This window comes from Nerophis ophidion, linkage group LG13 (genome assembly GCF_033978795.1).
Source record: "Nerophis ophidion isolate RoL-2023_Sa linkage group LG13, RoL_Noph_v1.0, whole genome shotgun sequence".
NCBI lineage: Eukaryota > Metazoa > Chordata > Actinopteri > Syngnathiformes > Syngnathidae > Nerophis > Nerophis ophidion.
The window spans coordinates 56,820,848-56,848,303 of NC_084623.1; the positions used below are offsets into that span (position 1 = coordinate 56,820,848).

Here is a 27,456-nt window from a genome sequence, read left to right on the forward strand (position 1 = left end):
CCTGCAGCGTGCTTACTTGTGTGTGATATCATGTGCGATACAAGCAGTCCTACAGTGTGTTTACTTGTGTGTGATATCATGTCCGATACAAGCAGTCCTGCAGCGTGTTTACTTGTGTGTGATATCATGCACGATACAAGCGGTCCTGCAGCGTGTCTACTTGTGTGTGATATCATGCACGATACAAGCGGTCCTGCAGCGTGTTTACTTGTGTGTGATATCATGTTCGTTACAAGCAGTCTTGCAGAGTTTGTGTGTGATATCATGCGTGATACAAACAATCCTGCATTGTCTTTACTTGTGCGTGATATCATGTGCGATACAAGCAGTCCTACAGTGTGTTTACTTGTGTGTGATATCATGTGCGATACAAGCGGTCCTGCAGCGTGCTTACTTGTGTGTGATATCATGTGTGATACAGGCAGTCCTGCAGCGTGCTTACTTGTGTGTGATATCATGTGCGATACAAGCAGTCCTACAGTGTGTTTACTTGTGTGTGATATCATGTCCGATACAAGCAGTCCTGCAGCGTGTTTACTTGTGTGTGATATCATGTACGATACAAGCGATCCTGCAGAGTGTTCACTTGTGTGTGATATCATGTTCAATACAAGCGGTCCTGCAGCATATTTACTTGTGTGTGATATCATGTGCGATATAGGCAGTCCTGCAGCGTGCTTACTTGTGTGTGATATCATGTGCAATACAAGCGGTCTTGCAGCGTGCTTACTTGTGTGTGATATCATGTGCGATACAAGCGGTCCTGCAGTGTGTTTACTTGTGTGTGATATTATGCGGGATAAAAGCAGTCCTGCAGCATGTTTAGTCGTGTTTGATATCATACGCGATACAAACAACCCTGCAGTGTGTTCACTTGTGTGATATCATGCACGATTCAAGCGGTCTTGCAGCGTGTTTACTTGTGTGTGATATCATGTTCAATACAAGCGGTCCTGCAGAGTGTTTACTTGTGTGTGATATCATGCGCGATACAAACAATCCTGCAGCGTGTTTACTTGTGTGTGATATCATGCCCAATACAAACAATCCTGCAGTGTGTTCACTTTTGTGTGATATCATGCACGATACAAGCGGTCCTGCAGTGTGTTTACTTGTGTGTGATATCATGTGCAATACAAACAATCCTGCATTGTGTTTACTTGTGTGGGATATTATGTGCGATACAGGCACTCCTACAGCGTGTTTACTTGTGTGTGATATCCTGTGCGATACAAGCGGTCCTGAAGAGTGTTTAATTATGTGTGATATCATGTTCAATACAAGCGGTCCTGCAGAGTGTTTACTTGTGTGTGATATCATGCGCGATACAAACAATCCTGCAGCGTGTTTACTTGTGTGTGATATCATGCGCGATACAAACAATCCTGCAGCGTGTTTACTTGTGTGTGATATCATGTGCGATACAAGCGGTCCTGCAGCCCATTTTTGGCCAGCAACATATTATCGGAAAAAAAATCTAATGTAAAATGTATGAAACAAATCTGAAATGTTGATACTAATATTAATAGTTTCTCACAAACCATAACTCTGACACTTAGTTTTGATATTTAATGTTTGAAGCATTTAAAAAAAATTTAATTATATAAAAATATCCAGCACAGTTTTGGATTAATTTTGTATTAAATTCCCAGCCTTTTCCTAATGACATTATGTCTTTTGCTCTTTGTTTTGTACATCTTTATTGTTGTTTCCCCCCGTCAACATGCTGCAGACCAACAAAACCTGAGCTGCGGACCACAAAAGACCCCCGGGGCAGCACTTTGGACTCCCCTGATCCTCTCGATCATGTCCTCTCCTTAGCTGGTCTGTTGGTGTCCACTAAACATTTATTCTTGCCTCCTTCCACTAGCTGACATTCTCCTGCAGCTGCCTGCCTTCTCATCTGTGTGCTGCTTCCACCTTTTACAACCCTCTCTTTTTCTTTATTTGACCTCGGGACTAATCAATATTTGCTGGTCCATCTAAGAATCCATCATGTCCTCTGCCCTATGTCCAACTGCATGTTGGAGGGCTGCTGAGCAGGACTAATCTCCGTGCGTGTGCATTTAGATATTTCCCATCAAAGGTAGAGGGAATACTGCTCTTGAACACACACACACACACACACACACCCTCTCTGTGTCACAAAATCCAATTTTCACTCTCACTCACTCCCACACTTGGAGTCATGGACACACACTTCAACTGTGCTTGCCCCTCCCGCACACACACACACACATTTCAATCTGTTGCCTGGTTACCATGGCGACAAGACACAGACTGAGTCGCTACTCAGTGTCCTGCACTCAGACCAACTAGTTCAAACACGGCACGTTCCTTTGTTGGAATGTGATGATTGTACATACAAATAGGTCATTAAAGTATTTAAAATTGCAATTCTATCACATTTTTCAGTCGCAAAATTCTGTAGTAATGAAAAAATTACAAGTAAAAAGCCATTATTTGTTTTTTTTTAACTTAATTTGGATGTTCGGTAGAGGTGGACAAAAATCGATTCACAGCCGAATCGCAATTCTAAATCGATTCATATCTTTTAAGTTAAAAAAAATGTATATATATATATATATAAATATATATATATATAGATTTTTTTTCAAGTGCAAAATTTTGATGACAAACAAAATCTATATTTTTTCTTTTTTTCAAGTGCAAAGTTTTGCTGACAAACAAAATATATTTTATATATATATGTATATATTTTTTTTTGTTTTATTTAACTTGAACATTTCTGTGATGAGGTGGCGACTTGTCCAGGGTGTAACCCGCCTTCTGCCCGATTGTAGCTGAGATAGACACCAGTGCCCCCCGCGACACCAAAGGGAATAAGCGGTAGAAATGGATGGATGGAACTTTAAAATTTTAGCATTTTTGATTGTCTTTTTTTTTTTCAAGTGCAAAATTTTGCTGCCAGACAAAACACATTTTATTTATTTTACTTTTCATTTAGCTTAAAGATTATAAACATTTTTGGTTGTAATTTTTTGTCAAGTGCAAAATTTTGCTGACAGACAGAATACATGTTATTTGTATTTTTGTTTAGTTTTATTTAACTTGAAGGTTTTAGACATTTTTGGTTGTCATTTTTTTTTCAAGTGCAAAATTTTGCTGACAAACAAAATATATTTTAAAAAAAAGTTCTTCAAGTGCAAAATTTTGCTTACAAACAAAATATATTTTATATATATATATATATATATATTTTTTTGTTTTATTTAACTTGAAAATTTCTGTGATGAGGTGGCGACTTGTCTGGGTGTATGCCGCCTTCCACCCGATTGTAGCTGAGATAGACACCAGTGCCCCCCGCAACCCCAAAGGGAATAAGCGGTAGTAAATTAATGGATGGATGGAACTTTAAAATTTTAACATTTTTGGTTGTCTTTTTTTTTTCAAGTTTAAAATTTTGCTACCAGACAATACACATCTTATTTATTTTATTTTTCATTTAACTTAAAGATTATAAACATTTTTGATTGTAGTTTTTTGTCAAGTGCAAAATTTTGCTGACATACAAAATATATTTTATATTTTTATAATTTGTTTTTGTTTTATTTCAACTTGAAAATGTAAACATTTTTGGTTGTAATTTTTTGTCAAGTGCAAAATTTTGCTACCAGACAAAACACATTTTATTTATTTTATTTTTCATTTAGCTTAAAGATTATAAACATTTTTGGTTGCAATTTTTTGTCAAGTGCAAAATTTTGCTGACAGACCAAATACATGTTATTTGTATTTTTGTTTAGTTTTATTTAACTTGAAGGTTTTAGACATTTTTGGTTGTCATTTTTTTTCAAGTGCAAAATTTGGCTGACAAACAAAATATATTTAAAAAAAATGTTCTTCAAGTGCAAAATTTTGCTTACAAACAAAATAGATTTTATATATATATACATTTGTTTGTTTTATTTAACTTGAAAATTTCTGTGATGAGGTGGAGACTTGTCCAGGGTGTACGCCACCTTCCACCCGATTTTAGCTGAGATACACACCAGTGCCCCCCGCGACCCCAAAGGGAATAAGCGGTAGAAAATGGATGGATGGATGGAACTTTAAAATTTAAACCTTTTTGGTTGTCTTTTTTTTTTCAAGTTTAAAATTTTGCTACCAGACAATACACATATTATTTATTTTATTTTTCATTTAACTTAAAGATTATAAACATTTTTGGTTGTAGTTTTTTGTCAAGTGCAAAATTTTGCTGACATACAAAATATATTTTATATTTTTATAATTTGTTTTTGTTTTATTTAACTTGAAAATGTAAACATTTTTGGTTGTAATTTTTTGTCAAGTGCAACATTTTGCTACCAGACAAAACACATTTTATTTATTTTATTTTTCATATAGCTTAAAGATCATAAACGCTTTTGGTTGTAATTTTTTGTCAAGTGCAAAATTTTGCTGACAGACAAAATACATGTTATTTGTATTTTTGTTTAGTTTTATTTAACTTGAAGGTTTTAGACATTTTTGGTTGTCATTTTTTTTCAAGTGCAAAATTTTGTTAACAGACAAAATACATTTATTTTTTTTTTATTTAACTTAAAGATTATAAACATTTTTGGTTGTAATTTTTTTGTCAAGTGCAAAATTTTCCTGACAGACAAAATATATTTTATATTTTTAAAATGAATTTTTGTTTTATTTAACTTGGAGATTTTAAACGTTTTTGGTTGTCATTTTTTTTCCAGTACAAAAGTTTGCTAACAGACAAAACACATTTTATATATTTTATTTTTCATTTAGCTTAAAGATCGTAAACGTTTTTGGTTGTAATTTTTTGTCAAGTGCAAAATTTTGCTGACTGACAAAATACATGTTATTTGTATATTTGTTTAGATTTATTTAACTTGAAGGTTTTAGACTTTTTTGGTTGTCATTTTTTTTCAAGTGCAAAATTTTGTTAACGGACAAAACACATTTTATTTATTTTATCTAACTTAAAGATTATAAACATTTTTGGTTGTAATTTTTTGTCAAGTGTAAAATTTTGCTGACAGACAAAATATATTTTATATTTTTAAAATTAATTTTGGTTTTATTTAACTTGGAGATTTTGAACGTTTTTGGTTGTCATTTTTTTTCCCAGTACAAAAGTTTGCTAACAGACATCCATCCATCCATCCATTTTCTACCGCTTATTCCCTTTCGGGGTCGCGGGGGGCGCTGGCGCCTATCTCAGCTACAATTGGGCGGAAGGCGGGGTACACCCTGGACAAGTCGCCACCTCATCGCAGGGCCAACACAGATAGACAAACAACATTCACACTCACATTCACACACTAGGGCCAATTTAGTGTTGCCAATCAACCTATCCCCAGGTGCATGTCTTTGGAAGTGGGAGGAAGCCGGAGTACCCGGAGGGAACCCACGCATTCACGGAGACAAATTACATGTTATTTGTATTTATTTATTTTTTTTGTTTAATGTAACTTGAAGGTTTTAGACATTTTGGTTGTAATTTTTTTTGAAGTGCAAAATTTTGTTAACAGACAAAATACATTTATTTTTGTATTTTTTTTAATTTTGTTTTATTTAACTTGAAGATTTTAAACATAGTGATGTGCAGGGCTGTTAAATGACCGTAAGTCTTGAACTATAGAAACTATTTCAATTGTTGAAATCTGCACTTTTGAGGGTGTTATAAGAGTTATTACGGTAATCTACTTCACAGCAGCGGGGGTCATAAACAGCCATTGCCTTTGATTACAACAGTCCAAAGAAAAGGTCCCTGTCGGGGTGTCAGGCTCTGCTTCCTCTCCGCTTTGTAGTTCTTGGGTCAAAATAATATCTTTCTGTTGATTACAATACATGAAAGAAACAGACCACTTTCATGTTGCTTCCCATCCTAAAGAGTGGAGTTTTACAAGCCCTCTGCTTGGCAGGATTAAAGACAGCTTTTGTCCTCTCACCTGGAACTCTTTGAAGCAAGTTTTGTGATAACTCAGATACAATTATTCCAACACTCTTATGTTGTTAATATTCAGTGTTTTATTGTTCATAGATAATATTGAAAATCCCACCGTCTTTATTTTGATGTACATTTTGGGTGTCCCATTCAGTAAAAAACTGTAAAATTCCATTTTTTTTTTTTGAGGTGGTCCGTCATAACTTTTTTTTAGAACTCTATCGGACATTGTGACTTTTGGTATTAGTGAACTGAAAAAAAGGGACCAACACAGCAGATTTTTACAGCTAAACGTACACACAGTATTTCCTTGAATTGCCGCCGGGGCGCTAATTAATTTAAAACCTCTTCTCACTCCGGCGCTTACCAAAGGCATGCGGTAAATTTAGGCCTGCGCTTATAAATTTGAGTGTGATGTAAGCATACCATCATGAAAAGCACATTTATTAAAAAAAAAACGTTATTATGGTCTTACCTTTACTTATAAATGAAGTCCATGCGCTGCTCCTTCTGATCAAAAGCATCGATAACTTGTTTATAGAAGTCTTCCTTATCTTTCTTCAGTTTTAAAAGTCTCTCCGTCTCGATGGAGATCTTCCTTTATTACCTCCTGCTTCGATTGAAAGTCCAGTTTAGAAAACGGTTTTATTTTAGATATGTAATCCTCCATGTTAAAAGTGCAAGCGAGAGGAAAAAAAATAAACGATCGCTGCTTGTTGTCACTTCTTCTGCAGCCGAGTAGTCGCAAGAAGGATCACTAGCGCCCTCTACCACCAGGAGGCGGGCGTCATTTAATGACTCATATTTGACACACGCAGCTACGGTATATTAATAAAACATAGCTGCTTACTGTTCTTTTTAGCATATTCAATAGCTTGGACCTTAAATCCTACTGAATAGCTCTTAATCGTCTTTAAATGATTGAAATCGGCCTCCTTCATTTTTTCTCTCAATGTGGCCCCCAGGTCCAAATATTTGCCCTAAGAGGTAGTAACTGGCCCTATTTAGGGTCCGCCCTGCCTATGGCAAAGGACTCCACAGGAGTCTTTTGCCATAGGCAAGGACCCTATTGAATCTCGTGCGTTTTATTATTCTTTCTTTTTTCCGCACGCATACTCGCCTATGCGCTGTATTTTGACCCCCTGACCATGCTTCAAAACTCACCAAATTTGACACACACGTCGGTCAGGAATTTCTTCCCAACATATTAGGCAGCCAAACCCCAAAAATCAAAATTGCGCTCTAGCGCCCCCTAGGAAAAGACAAAAAATGAACTGCTTGTAACTTCCGTTAGGAATGTCGTAGAGACATGAAACGAAATCCTCTATGTAGAACTGACTAAGACCTAGATTCCCCATTAGAAACTCCTACACCTAAAATCAACAGAAATTTTGCAAAACCCTTTCAAAGCAAAATTTTCGCAAAAAATGCTATTTTTGCCTCTTTGAGCTGTAATTTGACCCCCTTAAAATGCTTCAAAACTCACCAAACTTGGCAGACACATCAGGACTGGCAGAAATTGCGATCTAATGAAAAAAAAATTTATAAAACTCAAAATTGCGCTCTAGAAATTTTTTTTGAATAAAACACAGAAAAAACTGCTTCTAGGAAGAAAACACAGACAAAACTGCTTGTAACTTCCAGTAGGAATGTCGGAAAGACATGAAACAAAAACTTCTATGTAGGTCTCACTTAGACCTACATTTTGATAATTGACATCCTTCGGCAAAAATCAACAGGAAGTTAAAAATTGCCCCTTCAAAATAAAAGTTTTGTGAAAACCCGTCACCTTTTTCAAATCGAAACTCCTCCCAGTGCGTTTGTCGTTTCGGCTTCAAACTCGCACAGGAGAGAGATTGAACCCTTTTAAAAAAAGTGGTCGAACAAAGTTTTGATTAGTTCTCCGGTTTTGATTTTACGCGCCTTCAAAGAACCCCTGCGCAAAGTTTCCTAAAAAATGTCATTGTTGCCTCTTTGAGCTGTAATTTGACCCCCTTAAAATACTTCAAAACTCACCAAACTTGGCACACACATCAGGACTGGCAACAATTGCGAGCTAATAAAAAACCAAACCCCAAAACTCAAAATTGGGCTCTAGCGCCCCCTAGGAATCCAACAGAGACAAACTGCTCCTAGGAAGAAAACAAACACAAAACTGCTTGTAACTTCCGGTAGGAATGTCAGAGAGACATGAAACAAAAACCACTATGTAGGTCTGACTTAGACCTACATTTGAATAATTAACATACTTTGGCAAAAATCAACAGGAAGCTTGATATTTTCACTTCAATATAACAACTGCATTACTTTCACAATGCATTAAATAGTGGCACCAAGGCTTACTCTGCCGTGGGGCTCGGGGGCAGCAGCCCAAGGCACCTTCGCACCCTAATTTGACCCCCTTAACATGCTTCAAAGTGCAAGTTAAAGCTATTTATCAACAACATCCAGAAACGCCAATCTGTAATTTGACCCCCTTAACATGCTTCAAAACTCACCAAATTTTACACACACACATCAGGACTGGTGAAAATTGCCATCCAATAAAAAAACAAACCCCAAAAATGAAAATTGTGCTCTAGCTCCCCCTAGGAGAAAAAAACTGACAAAACTGCTTGTAAATTCTGTTAGGAATGTCGTAGAGTGATGAAATAAAAACTTCTATGTAGGTCTGACTAAGATCGAGACTCGGGACACGGCGGCAGCGGCCAAAGGCGGACCCGACCAACGCTGCTTGCAGCTTTAATTATACATGAAACATAAATCACAAGTATTGTTATTTTCTCTCTCTCCTCCCCTCCGATGCACCCTCCAGATGATGGGGAAGACGGAGGGCGACAACTACACCTTGGACGACATGTTTGTGTCGGGCGCGGCCAGGAAGGAGGGCGAGGGCCGGGAGGACGAGAGGATGAGGAGCAGAGCGGCGGAGGAGAGCAGGAGGCTGGCGAGCACCATGGAGAAGTGTCCTCAGTGTTTTGACAGCCAGGAGCTGCAGAAGCACCTCCTGATAGCCATCGGCAGCAAGGTAGTCCGCCATCTTGTTCTCTCCTTTATCAAGCATCACCATGTTGAAGCCCGGTTGGCAATTTAAAGACCACACTGTTTACATTTCAGCACTTTTATTATTCAGTTAAAATTAAAAGTACCAATGATCGTCACACACACACACTTGATCACCCCCTGGGAGGTGAGGGGAGCAGTGAGCAGCAGCGGTAGAAATAATTTTTGGTAATTTAACCCCCAATTCCATATCTTCTTCCACGGAGAATTACACTTTTTTTCCCCCTATCATTCACAACCCTTTTGTAAGAGAAAAACACAGTTTTTTAATGCTTTATACTGCAAGTGGCTAACATTATTGCCCTCTAAACCCCCCAGCAATACTCCCATTTATTTACATGTTATGACCTGAATATTAACCAAGTATTAGCCATATTGTTATTATAAGTCCTGACGCAGGCGGACTACATTTTTAGCTGCCTTTTGATCACAGAGAGCTAACTAGCTTATGCAGCTGCAGAGTTGGTGAAAGTCAATTCTAGATTATAAAGGAGAAGGTTGTGGACATAAACCCAAAGGTTGGTCCACTTTGATATCCAACTGAGACCCAAAGATGGGGAGAAAGACAGGAAAAAAAAACGCTTATTTTTCGACACTTTGTGAAGATTAGGATTGATTCTTCATCTAAACGGGAATAGAAAAACATCCCATCAGTCATCAGGGAGAGCAGAAATTGTACAGTAAGTGATTGTTATATGATGTTCATACTTGGCAATACTGCTTATTGATGCTTAGTGTTTTACTGAAGCTGCAACTGTTCAGTACGCAGCTTCTAAAACTTCTACATCATCCTTTTTTAATTTTCCTGAAGGAACTCTCCTGAAGGAATCAATAAAGTACTATCTATCTATCTCTTTATATCAGAAATATATGTTTCTGGATAGTTTGTTTAGTTTTTGTTTTATTTAACTTGAAGATTATATATATTTTTGGTTGTATTTTTTTTTTCACGTGCAAAATTTTGCTAACAGACAATATATATTTTATTTTTATTAATTGTATTTTTAAATTTATTTAACTTGAAGATTTAAAAACTTTTTAGTTGTAATTTTTTTTCCAAGTGCAAGATTTTGGCAACAGACAAAATACATTTTATTTATGTATTTTTTTGATTTTGTTTTATTTAACTTGAAGATTTTAAACATTTTTGGTTGGAATTTTGTTTCAAGTGCTAAATTTTGCTAACAGACAAAATATATTTAATTTTACAATTGTTTTTTGTTTTACTTAACTTAAAGATTTTAAACATTTTTGGTTGTACTTTTTTTCAAGTGCAAAATTTAGCTAACAGACCAGATATATTTTATGTGTATATATTTGTTTTAGTTGTATTTAATTTGTAGATTTAAAAATGTTTGGTTGTCATTTTTCTTCAAGTGCAGAAGATTGCTAACGGACAAAATATATATATATTTTTTTATAAAAACATTGTTTTAATTTAACTTGACGATTTTAAACATTTTTGGTTGTAATTTGTTTTCAAGTGCAAAATTTTGCTGACAGACAAAATATATTTATTTTTTTGTTTTTTTGTTTTTTTATTTAACTTGAAGATTTTGAACCCTTTCAGTTGTATTTTTTTCCAAGTGCAAAATTTTGCCAATAGAAAAAATACATTTTATTTATGTATTTTTTTTGTTTTTGCTATATTTAACTTGAAGATTTTAAACGTTTTTGGTTGTAATTTTTTTCAAGTGCAAAATTTTGCTAACAGATGAAATATATATATATATTTTTTAATTGTTTCATTAGAGATTTGAAACGTTTTTTGTTGTAATTTTTTTTCAAGCGCAAAATTTTTCTAACAGACTAAATATATTTTCTTTTTATTTAAAAAATTGTTTCATTAGGGATTTTAAACATTTTTGGTTGTCATTTGTTTTCAAGTGCAAAATTTTGCTAACAGACAAAATATATTTTATTTTTTATATTAAAAAAAGTTATTTAACTTGAACATTTGAAACATTTTTGGTTATAACTTTTTTCAAGTGCAAAATTTTGCTAACAGACAAAATATATTTTATTTAAATATATTTAATTTTTCTTCAAAAATGTTTTTAAATGTCAGAGAATTTAAATGTTTTGGCGACTTGTCCAGGGTGTACCCCACCTTCTGCCGGGTTGTAGCTGAGATAGGCTCCAGCGACCCCGAAGGAAATAAGCGATAGAAAATGGAATTTTTTTTCAAAGGCAAAAGTTTGCTAACAGACAAAATCCATTTTATTTTTATTAAAAAAAGTTTTTATTTAACTTGAAGATTTAAAAAAAAATTGGGTTGCAACTTTTTTCAAGTGCAAAACTTTGCTAAAATATATTTTTATATTTAAGTTGGAGATTTTCACCGTTTTAATTCTAATTAGAATGTTAAAATACAGCAGAAGTACAAGTTAATTGCATTTGAAAGGGTATTCATACATTATTATTATTATTAGTAGTATTATTATGTGCTAAAATTACATGAGTGGTTCAATTGGTCTCATAAAATAATGGCAATAAAATCGTTTATCGGCAATAATTGCCATCCATTTTCTACCGTTTGTCCCTTTTGGGGTCAATATATCGTCGAGCATAATTTGTCATCAGCCCAGGCTTGCCTGTAAGTTCCGTGCCAAAATTAATTGATATTAATTCCATATCCATATAGTTACTTTGATGGGTTTTTTTTTTTGCTTCAGTACAAAAAGTCCAGTCTCCCCTGTGTTAAACTGTAATTAAAAACCATTACAATCAACAGCAAGAGGACTAATATTAAGAGTGTGTAAATGCTAACTGAAGGTGTGTGTGTGTGTGTGTGTGTGTGTGTGTGTGTGTGTGTGTGTGTGTGTGTGTGTGTGTGTGTGTGTGTGTGTGTGTGTGTGTGTGTGTGTGTGCGTGCAGGCCTACCTGAGTCTCCCTGCAGGTGTGTCCATGACGCAGGGGCACTGTGTGGTGTGCCCCCTGCAGCACCACTGTGCCGCCACCAGCCTGGACGAGGACGTCTGGTCAGAAGTGCAGGTGAGCCACGCCCCCTCCTCACACCTGTCAGTCACCCGTCACCAGCCACGCCCATCGCCTGCTTCTGTGTCGCGCAGCTGTTCCGCCGCAGCCTGGTGCGCATGTTCGAGTCCCAGGACATGGACTGCGTGTTCATGGAAACACACCTGAACCCACGCAGGAGACAACACATGGTGCTGGAGTGTATCCCACTCCCCCGGGAACTGGGCGACATGGCGCCAATATACTTTAAGGTACATGTTATTTTCTCTTCTGCTAAGTAACTCACAAACAAAGATGGTCACCACTTTGTAAGCAAGTTGTCCAACACTTTTAGAACATTTCTCAACCAGCTATTGCAAGGAATTTAGGGATTTTACCATCTACGGTCCCTAAAATCATCAAAAAGTTCAGAGAATCTGGAGAAATCAAAAACCGACATCAGTGTGTAAAGGATATCACCACATGGGCTCAGGAACACTTTATATAACCACTGTCAGTAACTACAGTTGTTCACTACATCTGTAAGTGCAGGTTAAAACTCTACTATTCAAAGCCGAACCCATTTATCAACAACACCCAGAAACGCCGCCGGCTTGGCTGGGCCCGAGCTCATCAGAGATGGACTGATGCAAAGTGGAAAAGTGTTCCGTGGACGTGGTGTCCTCCAGAACAAAGAGGAAAATAACCATTCGGATTGTTATAGGCGGAAAGTTCAAAAGCCAGCATGTGTGATGGTATGGGGGTGTATTAGTGCCCAAGGCATGGGTAACTTACACATCTGTGAAGGCACCATTAATGCTGAAAGGTCCATACAGGTTTTGGAGCAACATATGTTGTCATCCAAGCAATGTTATCATGGACGCCCCTGCTTATTTCAGCAAGACAATGCCAAGCCACGGGTTACAACAGCGTGGCTTCGTAAAAAAAAGAGTACAGGTACTTTTCTGGCCCGCCTGCAGTCCAGACCTGTCTCCCATGGAAAATGTGTGGCGCATTATGAAGCGTAAAATAGGACAGCGGAGACCCCGGACTGTTGAAGGACTGAAGCTCTACATAAAACAAGAATGGGAAAGAATTCCACTTTCAAAGCTTCAACAATTAGTTTCCTCAGTTCCCAAACGTTTATTGAGTGTTGTTAAAAGAAAAGGTGATGTAACACAGTGGTGAACATGCCCTTTCCCAACTACTTTGTCACGTGTTGCAGCCATGATATTCTAAGTTAATTATTATTTATGAGTTTGAACATCAAATATGTTGTCTTTGTAGTGCATTCAACTGAATATGGGTTGAAAAGGATTTGCAAATCATTGTATTCTGTTTATATTTACATCTAAGACTATTTCCCAACTCATATGGAAACGGGGTTTGTAGTTAGGAGTCTTTGTTTGTTGACTTACTACTAAAAGACAAGCTGTCTAGTGTGTTCACTATTTTATTTAAGGACTAAATTACAATAATAAACATGTGTTTCATGTACACTAACACATGTTGTCCAAATAAAGCTAATAATGCCATTTTTTCTCGTGCACTTTTGGCCCTGCGATGAGGTGGTGACTTGTCCAGGGTGTACCCTGCCTTCCGCCCGATTGTAGCTGAGATAGGCGCCAGCGCCCCCTGTGACCCCAAAAGGGAATAAGCGGTAGAAAATGGATGGATGGTGCACTTTTTTTTTTTTTTTAGAAAAGTATGGAAATACATTTTGGTATCAGTACCCAAGTATTGGTATGGGACAAATACATTTTGGTATCAGTACCCAAGTATTAGTATGGGACTAATACATTTTGGTATCAGTACCCAAGTATTAGTATGGGACAAATACATTTTGGTATCAGTACCCAAGTATTGGTATGGGACAAATACATTTTGGTATCAGTACCCAAGTATTGGTATGGGACAAATACATTTTGGTATCAGTACCCAAGTATTAGTATGGGACAAATACATTTTGGTATCAGTACCCAAGTATTGGTATGGGACAAATACATTTTGGTATCAGTACCCAAGTATTGGTATGGGACAAATACATTTTGGTATCAGTACCCAAGTATTGGTATGGGACAAATACATTTTGGTATCAGTACCCAAGTATTGGTATGGGACAAATACATTTTGGTATCAGTACCCAAGTATTAGTATGGGACAAATACATTTTGGTATCAGTACCCAAGTATTGGTATGGGACAAATACATTTTGGTATTAGTACCCAAGTATTAGTATGGGACAAATACATTTTGGTATCAGTACCCAAGTATTAGTATGGGACAAATACATTTTGGTATCAGTACCCAAGTATTAGTATGAGACAAATACATTTTGGTATCAGTACCCAAGTATTGGTATGGGACAAATACATTTTGGTATCAGTACCCAAGTATTAGTACGGGACAAATACATTTTGGTATCAGTACCCAAGTATTGGTATGGGACAAATACATTTTGGTATCAGTACCCAAGTATTAGTACGGGACAAATACATTTTGGTATCAGTACCCAAGTATTGGTATGGGACAAATACATTTTGGTATCAGTACCCAAGTATTAGTATGGGACAAATACATTTTGGTATCAGTACCCACGTATTGGTATGGGACAAATACATTTTGGTATCAGTACCCAAGTATTGGTATGGGACAAATACATTTTGGTATCAGTACCCAAGTATTGGTATGGGACAAATACATTTTGGTATCAGTACCCAAGTATTAGTATGGGACAAATACATTTTGGTATCAGTACCCAAGTATTAGTATGGGACAAATACATTTTGGTATCAGTACCAACGTATTAGTATGGGACAAATACATTTTGGTATCAGTACCAACGTATTAGTATGGGACAAATACATTTTGGTATCAGTACCTAAGTATTAGTATGGGACAAATACATTTTGGTATCAGTTCCCAAGTATTAGTATGGGACAAATACATTTTGGTATCAGTACCCAAGTATTGGTATGGGACAAATACATTTTGGTATCAGTACCCAAGTATTAGTATGGGACAAATACATTTTGGTATCAGTACCCAAGTATTAGTATGGGACAAATACATTTTGGTATCAGTACCCAAGTATTGGTATGGGACAAATACATTTTGGTATCAGTACCCAAGTATTAGTATGGGACAAATACATTTTGGTATCAGTACCCACGTATTAGTATGGGACAAATACATTTTGGTATCAGTACCCAAGTATTGGTATGGGACAAATACATTTTGGTATCAGTACCCACGTATTGGTATGGGACAAATACATTTTGGTATCAGTACCCAAGTATTAGTATGGGACAAATACATTTTGGTATCAGTACCCAAGTATTAGTATGGGACCAGATTCATCTTCCTGCACACCACTTCTCTATGTGGGCATTACAACCTCATGCTGATGCTCATACTGATGCCGATGGTGATGCTGATACTGATGTTGATGTGATGTTGATGCTCATACTGATTCTGATGGTGTTGCTGATACTGATGTTGATGGTGATGTGATGTTGATGCTCATACTGATTCTGATGGTGATGGTGATGCTCATACTGATGCTGATGGTGTTGCTGATACTGATGTTGATGGTGATGTGATGTTGATGCTCATACTGATTCTGATGCTGATGTTGATGCTCATACTGATGCTGATGGTGTTGCTGATACTGATGTTGATGGTGATGTGATGTTGATGCTCATACTGATGCTGATACTGATGTTGATGGTGATGTGATGTTGATGCTCATACTGATGCTGATGGTGTTGCTGATACTGATGTTGATGGTGATGTGATGTTGATGCTCATACTGATTCTGATGGGGATGGTGATGTTGATGCTCATACTGATGCTGATGGTGTTGCTGATACTGATGTTGATGGTGATGTGATGTTGATGCTCATACTGATTCTGATGCTGATGGTGTTGCTGATACTGATGTGATGTTGATGCTCATACTGATGCTGATGGTGATACTGATGCTCATACTGATGCTGATGTTGATGGTGATGGTGATGTTGATGCTCATACTGATGCTGATGGTGTTTCTGATACTGATGCTGATGGTGTTGCTGATACTGATGCTGATGGTGACCCACAGAAAGCCATCATGGAGTGTGATGAGGAATGGTCCATGAACAAAAAGGTGGTTGACCTTTCTTCTAAGGACGTCCGCAGAGCAGTGAGTGTCCCCTCATCTTCTCTCCCTCATCTTCTCTCCCTCATCTTCTCTCCCTCATCTTCTCTCCCTCATCTTCTCTCCCTCATCTTCTCTCCCTCATCTTCTCTCCCTCATCATCTCTCCCTCATCTTCTCTCCCTCATCTTCTCTCCCTCATCTTCTCTCCCTCATCTTCTCTCCCTCATCATCTCTCCCTCATCTTCTCTCCCTCATCTTCTCTCCCTCATCATCTCTCCCTCATCTTCTCTCCCTCATCATCTCTCCCTCATCTTCTCTCCCTCATCATCTCTCCCTCATCATCTCTCCCTCATCATCTCTCCCTCATCTTCTCTCCCTCATCATCTCTCCCTCATCTTCTCTCCCTCATCTTCTCTCCCTCATCTTCTCTCCCTCATCTTCTCTCCCTCATCTTCTCTCCCTCATCTTCTCTCCCTCATCTTCTCTCCCTCATCTTCTCTCCCTCATCTTCTCTCCCTCATCTTCTCTCCCTCATCTTCTCTCCCTCATCTTCTCTCCCTCATCTTCTCTCCCTCATCATCTCTCCCTCATCTTCTCTCCCTCATCTTCTCTCCCTCATCTTCTCTCCCTCATCTTCTCTCCCTCATCATCTCTCCCTCATCTTCTCTCCCTCATCTTCTCTCCCTCATCATCTCTCCCTCATCTTCTCTCCCTCATCATCTCTCCCTCATCTTCTCTCCCTCATCATCTCTCCCTCATCATCTCTCCCTCATCATCTCTCCCTCATCTTCTCTCCCTCATCATCTCTCCCTCATCTTCTCTCCCTCATCTTCTCTCCCTCATCTTCTCTCCCTCATCTTCTCTCCCTCATCTTCTCTCCCTCATCTTCTCTCCCTCATCTTCTCTCCCTCATCATCTCTCCCTCATCATCTCTCCCTCATCATCTCTCCCTCATCTTCTCTCCCTCATCATCTCTCCCTCATCATCTCTCCCTCATCATCTCTCCCTCATCTTCTCTCCCTCATCATCTCTCCCTCATCATCTCTCCCTCATCTTCTCTCCCTCATCATCTCTCCCTCATCATCTCTCCCTCATCTTCTCTCCCTCATCTTCTCTCCCTCATCTTCTCTCCCTCATCTTCTCTCCCTCATCTTCTCTCCCTCATCTTCTCTCCCTCATCATCTCTCCCTCATCATCTCTCCCTCATCATCTCTCCCTCATCTTCTCTCCCTCATCTTCTCTCCCTCATCTTCTCTCCCTCATCATCTCTCCCTCATCATCTCTCCCTCATCTTCTCTCCCTCATCTTCTCTCCCTCATCTTCTCTCCCTCATCATCTCTCCCTCATCTTCTCTCCCTCATCTTCTCTCCCTCATCATCTCTCCCTCATCTTCTCTCCCTCATCATCTCTCCCTCATCATCTCTCCCTCATCTTCTCTCCCTCATCATCTCTCCCTCATCTTCTCTCCCTCATCTTCTCTCCCTCATCTTCTCTCCCTCATCATCTCTCCCTCATCTTCTCTCCCTCATCTTCTCTCCCTCATCATCTCTCCCTCATCTTCTCTCCCTCATCATCTCTCCCTCATCTTCTCTCCCTCATCTTCTCTCCCTCATCATCTCTCCCTCATCTTCTCTCCCTCATCATCTCTCCCTCATCTTCTCTCCCTCATCATCTCTCCCTCATCTTCTCTCCCTCATCATCTCTCCCTCATCTTCTCTCCCTCATCATCTCTCCCTCATCTTCTCTCCCTCATCTTCTCTCCCTCATCTTCTCTCCCTCATCATCTCTCCCTCATCATCTCTCCCTCATCTTCTCTCCCTCATCATCTCTCCCTCATCTTCTCTCCCTCATCTTCTCTCCCTCATCATCTCTCCCTCATCTTCTCTCCCTCATCATCTCTCCCTCATCTTCTCTCCCTCATCATCTCTCCCTCATCTTCTCTCCCTCATCTTCTCTCCCTCATCTTCTCTCCCTCATCATCTCTCCCTCATCATCTCTCCCTCATCTTCTCTCCCTCATCATCTCTCCCTCATCTTCTCTCCCTCTTCATCTCTCCCTCATCTTCTCTCCCTCATCATCTCTCCCTCATCTTCTCTCCCTCATCTTCTCTCCCTCATCTTCTCTCCCTCATCTTCTCTCCCTCATCATCTCTCCCTCATCTTCTCTCCCTCATCATCTCTCCCTCATCTTCTCTCCCTCATCTTCTCTCCCTCATCATCTCTCCCTCATCTTCTCTCCCTCATCTTCGCTCCCTCATCATCTCTCCCTCATCTTCTCTCCCTCATCATCTCTCCCTCATCTTCTCTCCCTCATCTTCTCTCCCTCATCATCTCTCCCTCATCTTCTCTCCCTCATCATCTCTCCCTCATCTTCTCTCCCTCATCATCTCTCCCTCATCATCTCTCCCTCATCTTCTCTCCCTCATCTTCTCTCCCTCATCTTCTCTCCCTCATCATCTCTCCCTCATCATCTCTCCCTCATCTTCTCTCCCTCATCATCTCTCCCTCATCTTCTCTCCCTCATCATCTCTCCCTCATCTTCTCTCCCTCATCTTCTCTCCCTCATCATCTCTCCCTCATCTTCTCTCCCTCATCATCTCTCCCTCATCTTCTCTCCCTCATCTTCTCTCCCTCATCTTCTCTCCCTCATCTTCTCTCCCTCATCTTCTCTCCCTCATCTTCTCTCCCTCATCTTCTCTCCCTCATCTTCTCTCCCTCCCAATATTTCCACCTGCCTGCCGTCCTCTTCCTTGTGACGTCACACCTGACTAATGTTTGTGCTTCAGATCCCCCGAGGGCTGCCCTACTTTGCCGTGGACTTTGGACTCCAGGGAGGTTTCGCTCATGTCATTGAAGACCAACAGAAGTTCCCGCATTACTTTGGCAAGGTCAGTTCCTGCATGAACACCAATTAGGACTTACCACTTACTATTAAGACTTACCACTTACTATTAGGACTTACCACTTACTATTAGGACTTACCACTTACTATTAGGACTTACTACTTACTATTAGGACTTACTACTTAATATTAGGACTTAACACTTACTTCTAGGACTTACCACTTACTATTAGGACTTACCACTTACTATTAGGACTTACCACTTACTATTAGGACTTACCACTTACTATTAGGACTTACCACTTACTTCTAGGACTTGCCACTTACTATTAGGACTTACCACTTACTATTAGGACTTACCACTTACTATTAGGACTTACCACTTACTTCTATAACTTACCACTTACTATTAGGACTTACCACTTACTATTAAGACTTACCACTTACTATTAAGACTTACCACTTACTATTAGGACTTACCACTTAATATTAGGACTTACCACTTACTATTAGGACTTACTATTTAATATTAGGACTTACCACTTCTAGGACTTACTGCCTACTATTAGGACTTACCACTTAATATTAGGACTTAACACCTACTATTAGGACTTACAACTTAATATTAGGACTTACCACTTACTATTAGGACTTACCACTTAATATTAGGACTTACCACTTAATATTAGGACTTACCACTTACTATTAGGACTTACTACTTAATATTAGGACTTACCACTTACTATTAGGACTTACCACTTACTATTAGGATTTACTACTTAATATTAGGACTTAACACTTACTTATAGGACTTACCACTTACTATTAGGACTTACCACTTAATATTAGGAATTACCACTTACTATTAGGACTTACCACTTACTATTAGGACTTACTACTTAATATTAGGACTTACAACTTACTATTAGGACTTACCACTTACTATTAGGACTTACTACTTAATAATAGGACTTACCACTTACTTCTAGGACTTACCACTTACTATTAGGACTTACCAATTACTTCTAGGACTTACCACTTACTATTAGGACTTACTAATACTACTTATTAGGACTTAATAATACTATTACTACTTAATAGTATGACTTAATATTATGACTTACTTTTACTATTATGACTTACTATTAAAATTAGGACTTACTATTACTATTATGACTTACTCTTACTATTATCATTTAACATTACTATTATGACTTACTATTAAAATTATGACTTACTATTACAACGTACTACTACAAATATGACTTACTATTACTATGACTTACTATTAAAATTATGACGTACTACTACAATTAATGATTCACTATTATTATTAAGACTTACTATTAAAATTATGACTTACTATTACTATTAAGACTTACTAGTACAATTATGACTTACTACTATGACTTACTATTACAATTATGACTTTACTATTATGACTTACTATTACTATTGTGACTTACTATGATGACCAAAAAATCTAACTTAAATATGTTGACAAATACATATTTAAGTAAAGAAGCTGAGGCAGCATCTCCCACATTATCATACTTTCTGCAACATCCAAAAGAAATGTCAGCCGGCTTCATAGCTGTTATAAAATTGATGGTGAGTTATTGTCCATCCATCATCTTCCGCTTATCGGAGGTCGGTTGTGATATATATATATATATATTTTTTTTTTTTTTCACCAATTTCCCCACATATATTTGAGGTAGAAATGTGGACGCTCCTCCTAAAAAAAGAGTGTGTGAGGTTTGTTGTGCCACATAAAACATGATGTCCCACCTGTCCTCAAGAAGAATGTTTACAAAAGCAACAGGTGTTCACTGAGGTGCAATATTCATGTTGTCATCACTTGGACTGCAACACATTAGTCCTCAACCTCCCTGACTACTAATAATGATGGCTAACACACACCTGCTTCCTGCGCACAGGAAGTGGTGGGAGGGATGATGGACTTGGAGCCCAGGCGCTGGAGGAAGCCGATACGGGAGAACTTTGACGATCAGAGGAAGAAAGTCCTGCAGTTTGCTGAGTGGTGGAAACCACACGACTGCACCCGCACTGAGGAGGCATGAGGAGACTGAGAGTGAGACTGAGGAGGCATGAGGAGACTGAGACTGAGACTGAGGAGGCATGAGGAGACTGAGACTGAGAGTGAGGAGACTGAGGAGGCATGAGGAGACTGAGAGTGAGAGTGAGGAGACTGAGGAGGCATGAGGAGACTGAGGAGGCATGAGGAGACTGAGAGTGAGACTGAGGAGGCATGAGGAGACTGAGAGTGAGACTGAGGAGGCATGAGGAGACTGAGACTGAGAGTGAGGAGACTGAGGAGGCATGAGAAGACTGAGGAGGCATGAGGAGACTGAGACTGAGAGTGAGGAGGCATGAGGAGACTGAGAGTGAGACTGAGGAGGCATGAGGAGACTGAGACTGAGAGCGAGGAGACTGAGGAGGCATGAGGAGACTGAGAGTCCTGCAGTTTGCTGAGTGGTGGAAACCACACGACTGCACCCGCACTGACGAGGCATGAGGAGACTGAGAGTGAGACTGAGGAGACTGAGGAGGTATGAGGAGACTGAGACTGAGAGTGAGGAGACTGAGGAGACTGAGAGTGAGGAGACTAAGGAGACTGAGAGTGAGACCGAGAGTGAGGAGACTGCACCCGCACTGACGAGGCATGAATTTTTCCACTCACATCAGCATGAAAATAAGATTTTTAACACAAAAGTTGCTCATTGGACGTGTTTCTTTGAAGGAAGCACATGTCAACTCTCAGTGATGGAAGTGTTCCTAGCCCCTTCCTGCTCCATCACTGGTAATAATATAATAGCCTCCACGTGGTTACTGCAGCTCTATAACAGCTGGTGTGCTAAGACATGAGGTCATGTTCAATTCCCACTGGGAGCGGTGGCAGGAAAGTATCTTTTAATCCGCTTAAATCTTATTTGGCACAAAAAATATATATTGAACCATTTATTTCCCTTGATTTTGTTGTAGTCCAAAACATGCAAAATAAATGAAAAATGTGAATAATGTTGTGATGGAGTTTTTTCCAAATAAATTTAGTCAGGAGTGGCTCTGCATGCTTGTTATTGATATGTATATATTTAAACATATATATATATATATATATATATATATATATATATATATATATATAGGGGTGGGCAAATGAATGCGTTAATTACGCGTTAACTCATCAATCTATTAACGCCGTCAATTATTTTATCGCACATTTGCGTATGTTGTTTATATGCTTTTATTTTGTTAACGCCTTTTCTTAATAAGATGGGGACGCCCGGATGTACTTCGGCGTGGAGGGGCTCTTGGTAAAGATGCAACATTTGGCAAAAATACCGGACAATTCTTCAAATTTCCTGGCTGGCTTACAGCGTGGTCACTCCGGGATCACTTACGACCGCCAGACAATTCTGGATGTGGATAGATCGGGCCGTTTTGGACTGAATGAGGCGTGCTTGCTAGACCGGCTTGCTAGCATGGGAATACTTTGCCGGCTACATCCAGCGGCCTGTGAAGCAGCGGAGTATATGTGTTGTCTGTCTATTTATCAATAATGCAGACCAGGAGTGTTGGCTGAGTTCTTAATGTTTGCTTTCAGAGCGTGCATATCACAACATACAAGATGCCGTCACTCCTGTTGCATGCTGGGTAGGGTAGTTCTTTTATTCCCTGGCTCATAACATCACAATATAGTACCATGTATATGATGCCTTCAGTTTATCAAAGCACCAAGCAAACAATCGGAAAATTCCCATCATATCAATTCCTAGATATGGTCATAATTATTTTAAGTGCACTACGCAGAATAAACACAACATTATTAATATTGCTACTACGGATAATTTGATCAAAAATTCCCTAAAACAGCCCACTACCTATAATATAGGTTTTTTAAACATAAGATCCCTGATAAAAAAAAATGTTTCTGCTGTTACCTCAGAAATTGCCTGTTCAGATGTTATGATTGTGGCTCAGAGATTTGTATGTAGATTATATTTATTTTCCATAACAAACAGGATAACTTAAATACCCTGGCAGTGGCAATAAGCTTAAATGTTTGTGTTTACATTTTTGGAGTTGATTTTCATAAAATTTGCTATTTAACTGCTACTGTTTAACAAGGACTGATTTAAATTGTGTTTGCACAACAAATGTTTTGGCGCTTTTGTTCATGTGGGAGAATATTCCAATAAAGGTGCACTACACACTACTTTTGAATTCATTATTGGGCTTTGCGTATACAATGCAGTTAATCGCGATTAATCGGAGAAATAATGCGATTAACTTTGATTAAAATTTTTAATCGTTGCCCAGCCCTAATAATGATACATAGATGTATATACATATATGTATGTATACATGTGTGTGTGTATGTATATACATATGAATGTATATGTGTATTTAAATATGTATATATACATACATATATATACACATATGAATGTATATTTTTTATGATACTTTTTTCTTTTACATTTTTAAGCGACTTAAAATGATGAATTGATTTAGAATCGTGTTGTTGTTGTATTTACTTTGTGTATTTGTTATGTTTATTTGTATTTATGGCGGGCTTGCTTGGGAGTTTCAAGATGGGCGTGGCTACCACGGTCAGGTGACTACTTTTAAAAATGGCGTCATTGTTCGGTAAAACACAGCCTGCTTCGTCACCGGTAAGATCATTTTATTATGTCCGCTTTTCTTGGTTAGATCAACTGAACTATTGTTTAAAATCCATGTTTGCTCGCTTCCTTTCTTTTGTTTGTTTGTTGTGTGTTCGCTACGTCCGCGGCTGGCTGTTTGACAACCAGAGCAAACACGCACCGTTTTAGCTTTTAAACGACATCGGCAAAATGATTAAGTTAAAGAGTACACGCACTTTAAAATGTTGTATTAGAGTTTTGTCACGTTGTGTGTGTCCGGCTGAATTTGAGTTATCGTAGGTTTATTCTTGGCTTGAGTTCGAAAATACCGGCACTTCACTTCCTGGTTTGGCTGATGGGATTTGTAGTTCTCTAATGTAGTTCTGCTTCAATGTGTAATGTGTGGCTCAAACAAAGCGCCTGTGTTTTATGTTCTTTTTTAGTCTGCTTGTCCATGAACCATGGCGACTTTATAAATGATTCTGATCACATTTAAAACATTATATGACATAAATTAATGATAATAAAATGTAATGCTAAAATTAATAAGGTAGGATAAAATCACAGTGATTGATAATTTGTCAAATCATGGTTGATAACAATATGGTTCAGTTGATTAATTCATGTCTATTATTTACATTATGATGATTCAAAAATAGATACATTGTTGTGTTCATGTTTACTTTTAGGTTATTACCTGCTGCTGCTACTCTAACTATTGCTGCAATAGTACCAAATAAAACAAAATTAAAGCTGCAAGCAGCGTTGGTCGGGTCCGCCTTTGGCTGCTGCCCCCGAGACCCACGGCCGGATAAGCCACTATTTTGAGAATCTAATGCATTGTGAAAGTAATGCAGTTGTTGTATTGAAGTGAAAATATCAAACTTCCTGTTGATTTTTGCCAAAGTATGTTAATTATTAAAATGTAGGTCTAAGTGAGACCTACATAGTGTTTTTTGTCTCTCTGACATTCCTACCGGAAGTTACAAGCAGTTTTGTCTGTGTTTTCTTCCTAGGAGCAGTTTGTCCGTGTTGTATTCCTAGGGGGGCGGTAGAGCACAATTTTGAGGTTAGGTTATTTCATCAGATCGCAATTTTTGCCAGACCTGATGTGTGTGTCAAGTTTGGTGAGTTTAGAAGCATTTTAAGGGGGTCAAATAACAGCTCAAAGAGGCAAAAATGACATTTTTTAGGAGACTTTGCACAGGGGTTCTTTGAAGGCGTGTAAAATCAAAACCTGAGAACTTATCAAAACTCTGTTCTATACTTTTAATCAGAAGGGTTCAATCTCTCTCCTGTGCGAGTTTGAAGCCAAAACAACAAACGCACTCAGAGGAGATAATGTTTGAAGAAAGGTGACCGGTTTTTACAAAACTTTTGTTTTGAAGGGGGGATTGCAAACTTCCTGTTGATTTTTGTTGGGGGTTGTCAATCTATGAAATGTAGGTCTAAGCGAGACCTCCATAGAGGTTTTTGTTTCATGTCTCTCTGACATTCGTACCGGAAGTTACAAGCAGTTTTGCCTGTGTTTTCTTCCTAGGAGCATTTTTTTCAGTGTTTTATTCAAAAATAGCGCTAGAGCGCAATTTTGAGTTTTGGGATTTGTTTTTTTTCATTAGATCGCAATATTTGCCAGTCCTTATGTGTGCGCCAAGTTTGGTGACTTTTGAAGCATTTAAAAGGGGTCAAATTACAGCGCAAAGAGGCAAAAATTGCATTTTTTGCGAAAATTTTATTTTGAAGGGGTTTTTGCCAACTTCCTGTAGATTTTTGCTGAAAGAAGTGAGTGTATGAAAATTGGGTCTAAGTCAGACCTACATAGGAGTTTTTGTTTCATGTCGCTATGACATTCCTAACAGAAGTTACATGCAGTTTTGTCTGTAATTTTTTTCCTAGGGGGCGCTAGAGCGCAATTTTCATTTTGGGGGATTGGTTGCTTAATATGTTGGGAAGGTTTGCTATAACGACGTGTGTGTCAAATTTGGTGAGTTTTGAAGCATATTAAGGGGGTCAAATTACAGCGCGTAGGTGCGGAATAATAATAAAACACAGCAGTTTCAATAGGGTCCTTGGCCCATTGCAAAGGACTCCTGTGGAGTCCTTTGCAATGGGCCAAGGACGCTAAAAAGTGCACAGCGAGTAATTCCTTTTATGCCGAGTGACAACCCTTATTCAGAGGGCCGATACGGAAAAAACTGAACAGTTGTTGTGTAGCTGCTCGCTCTTAGCAGCCTGTAGCCCAGCATGTTTAGCTTTTTGTAAACAAGTTTAGTAAAATGGAAAAAATTGCGTGTTTATTGGAGGATGTTTAGATGCAGGACTGCTTGTATCGCACATGATATCACACACAAGTAAACACTGAAGGACTGCTTGTATCGCACATATCACGCACAAGTAAACACTCTGCAGGCCTGCTTGTATCGCACATGATATCACGCACAAGTAAACACGCGACAGGACCGCTTGTATCACACATGATATATCGCACTAGTAAACACGCTGCAGGACCGCTTGTATCGCAGATGATATCATGCACATGTAAACATGCGGCAAGACCGCTTGTATCACTCATGATATCACACACAAGTAAACACTCTGCAGGACTGCTTGTATCGCACATGATATCACACACAAGTAAACACTCTGCAGGACTGCTTGTATCACACATGATATCACACACAAGTAAACACGCTGCAGGCCTGCTTGTATCGCACATGAGTAAACACTCTGCAGGACTGCTTGTATCACACATGATATCACACACTAGTAAACACTCTGCAGGTCTGCTTGTATCGCACATGATATCACACAAGTAAACACTCTGCAGGACTGCCTGTATTGCGCATGATATCACACACAAGTAAACACTCTGCAGGTCTGCTTGTATCACACATGATATCACACACAAGTAAACACTCTGCAGGACTCCTTGTATCGCACATGATATCACACACAAGTAAACAGGCTGCAGGACTGCTTGTTTCTCACATGATATCACACACAAGTAAACACTCTGCAGGACTGCTTGTATCGCACATGATATCACACACAAGTAAACACTCTGCAGGACTGCTTGTATCACACATGATATCACACACAAGTAAACACTGCAAGACTGCTTGTATCGCACGTGATATCACACAAGTAATCACGCTGCAGGTTTGCTTGTATCACACATGATATCACACACAAGTAAACACTGCAGGACTGTTTGTATCGCACATGATATCACACGCTAGTAAACACTCTGCAGGACTGCTTGTATCACACATGATATCACACACAAGTAAACACTGCAGGACTGTTTGTATCGCACATGATATCACACGCTAGTAAACACTCTGCAGGACTGCTTGTATCACACATGATATCACACACAAGTAAAAACGCTGCAGGACTGCTTGTTTCTCACATGATATCACACATAAGTAATCACGCTGCAGGTCTGCTTGTATCACACATGATATCACCCACAAGTAAACATTCTGCAGGACTTTTTGTATCACACATGATATCACACACAAGTAAACACTCTGCAGGACTGCTTGTATCGCACATTTTAGAGCCGCGTGGTATCGTATCTGGACGTATCACCAAAGTCCACCATCTCCTCCACAAAGTTGCAAAATGTACATTTAGATTGTAAAGCTTCTTCCTGAAATGTTGAAGGTGCTAACAGTACAGAGTGGTGCTAACAAGTACAGAGTGGTGCTAACAGTACAGAGTGGTGCTAACAGTACAGAGTGGTGCTAACAGTACAGAGTGGTGCTAACAGTACAGAATGGTGCTAACAGTACAGAGTGGTGCTAACAAGTACAGAGTGGTGCTAACAGTACAGAGTGGTGCTAACAGTAC

General features: G+C 38.8%; 1 protein-coding gene across 2 annotated transcripts in view; it reads left to right on the top strand.

The window, feature by feature from the left end:
• Nucleotides 1-21,973, top strand: part of cwf19l2 (CWF19 like cell cycle control factor 2) — a 72,060-nt gene extending 50,087 nt beyond the window's left edge. For both annotated transcript variants that reach the window (XM_061919256.1, XM_061919257.1), the window contains exons 14-19: nt 8,748-8,960; nt 11,873-11,989; nt 12,067-12,222; nt 16,053-16,133; nt 18,876-18,977; nt 20,872-21,973. In XM_061919256.1, coding sequence (XP_061775240.1) covers nt 8,748-8,960; nt 11,873-11,989; nt 12,067-12,222; nt 16,053-16,133; nt 18,876-18,977; nt 20,872-21,015 — 813 coding nt within the window. In that variant the 3' untranslated portion in view covers nt 21,016-21,973. The remainder of the gene's footprint in view (nt 1-8,747; nt 8,961-11,872; nt 11,990-12,066; nt 12,223-16,052; nt 16,134-18,875; nt 18,978-20,871) is intronic.
• Nucleotides 21,974-27,456: the final 5,483 nt, after the last annotated feature.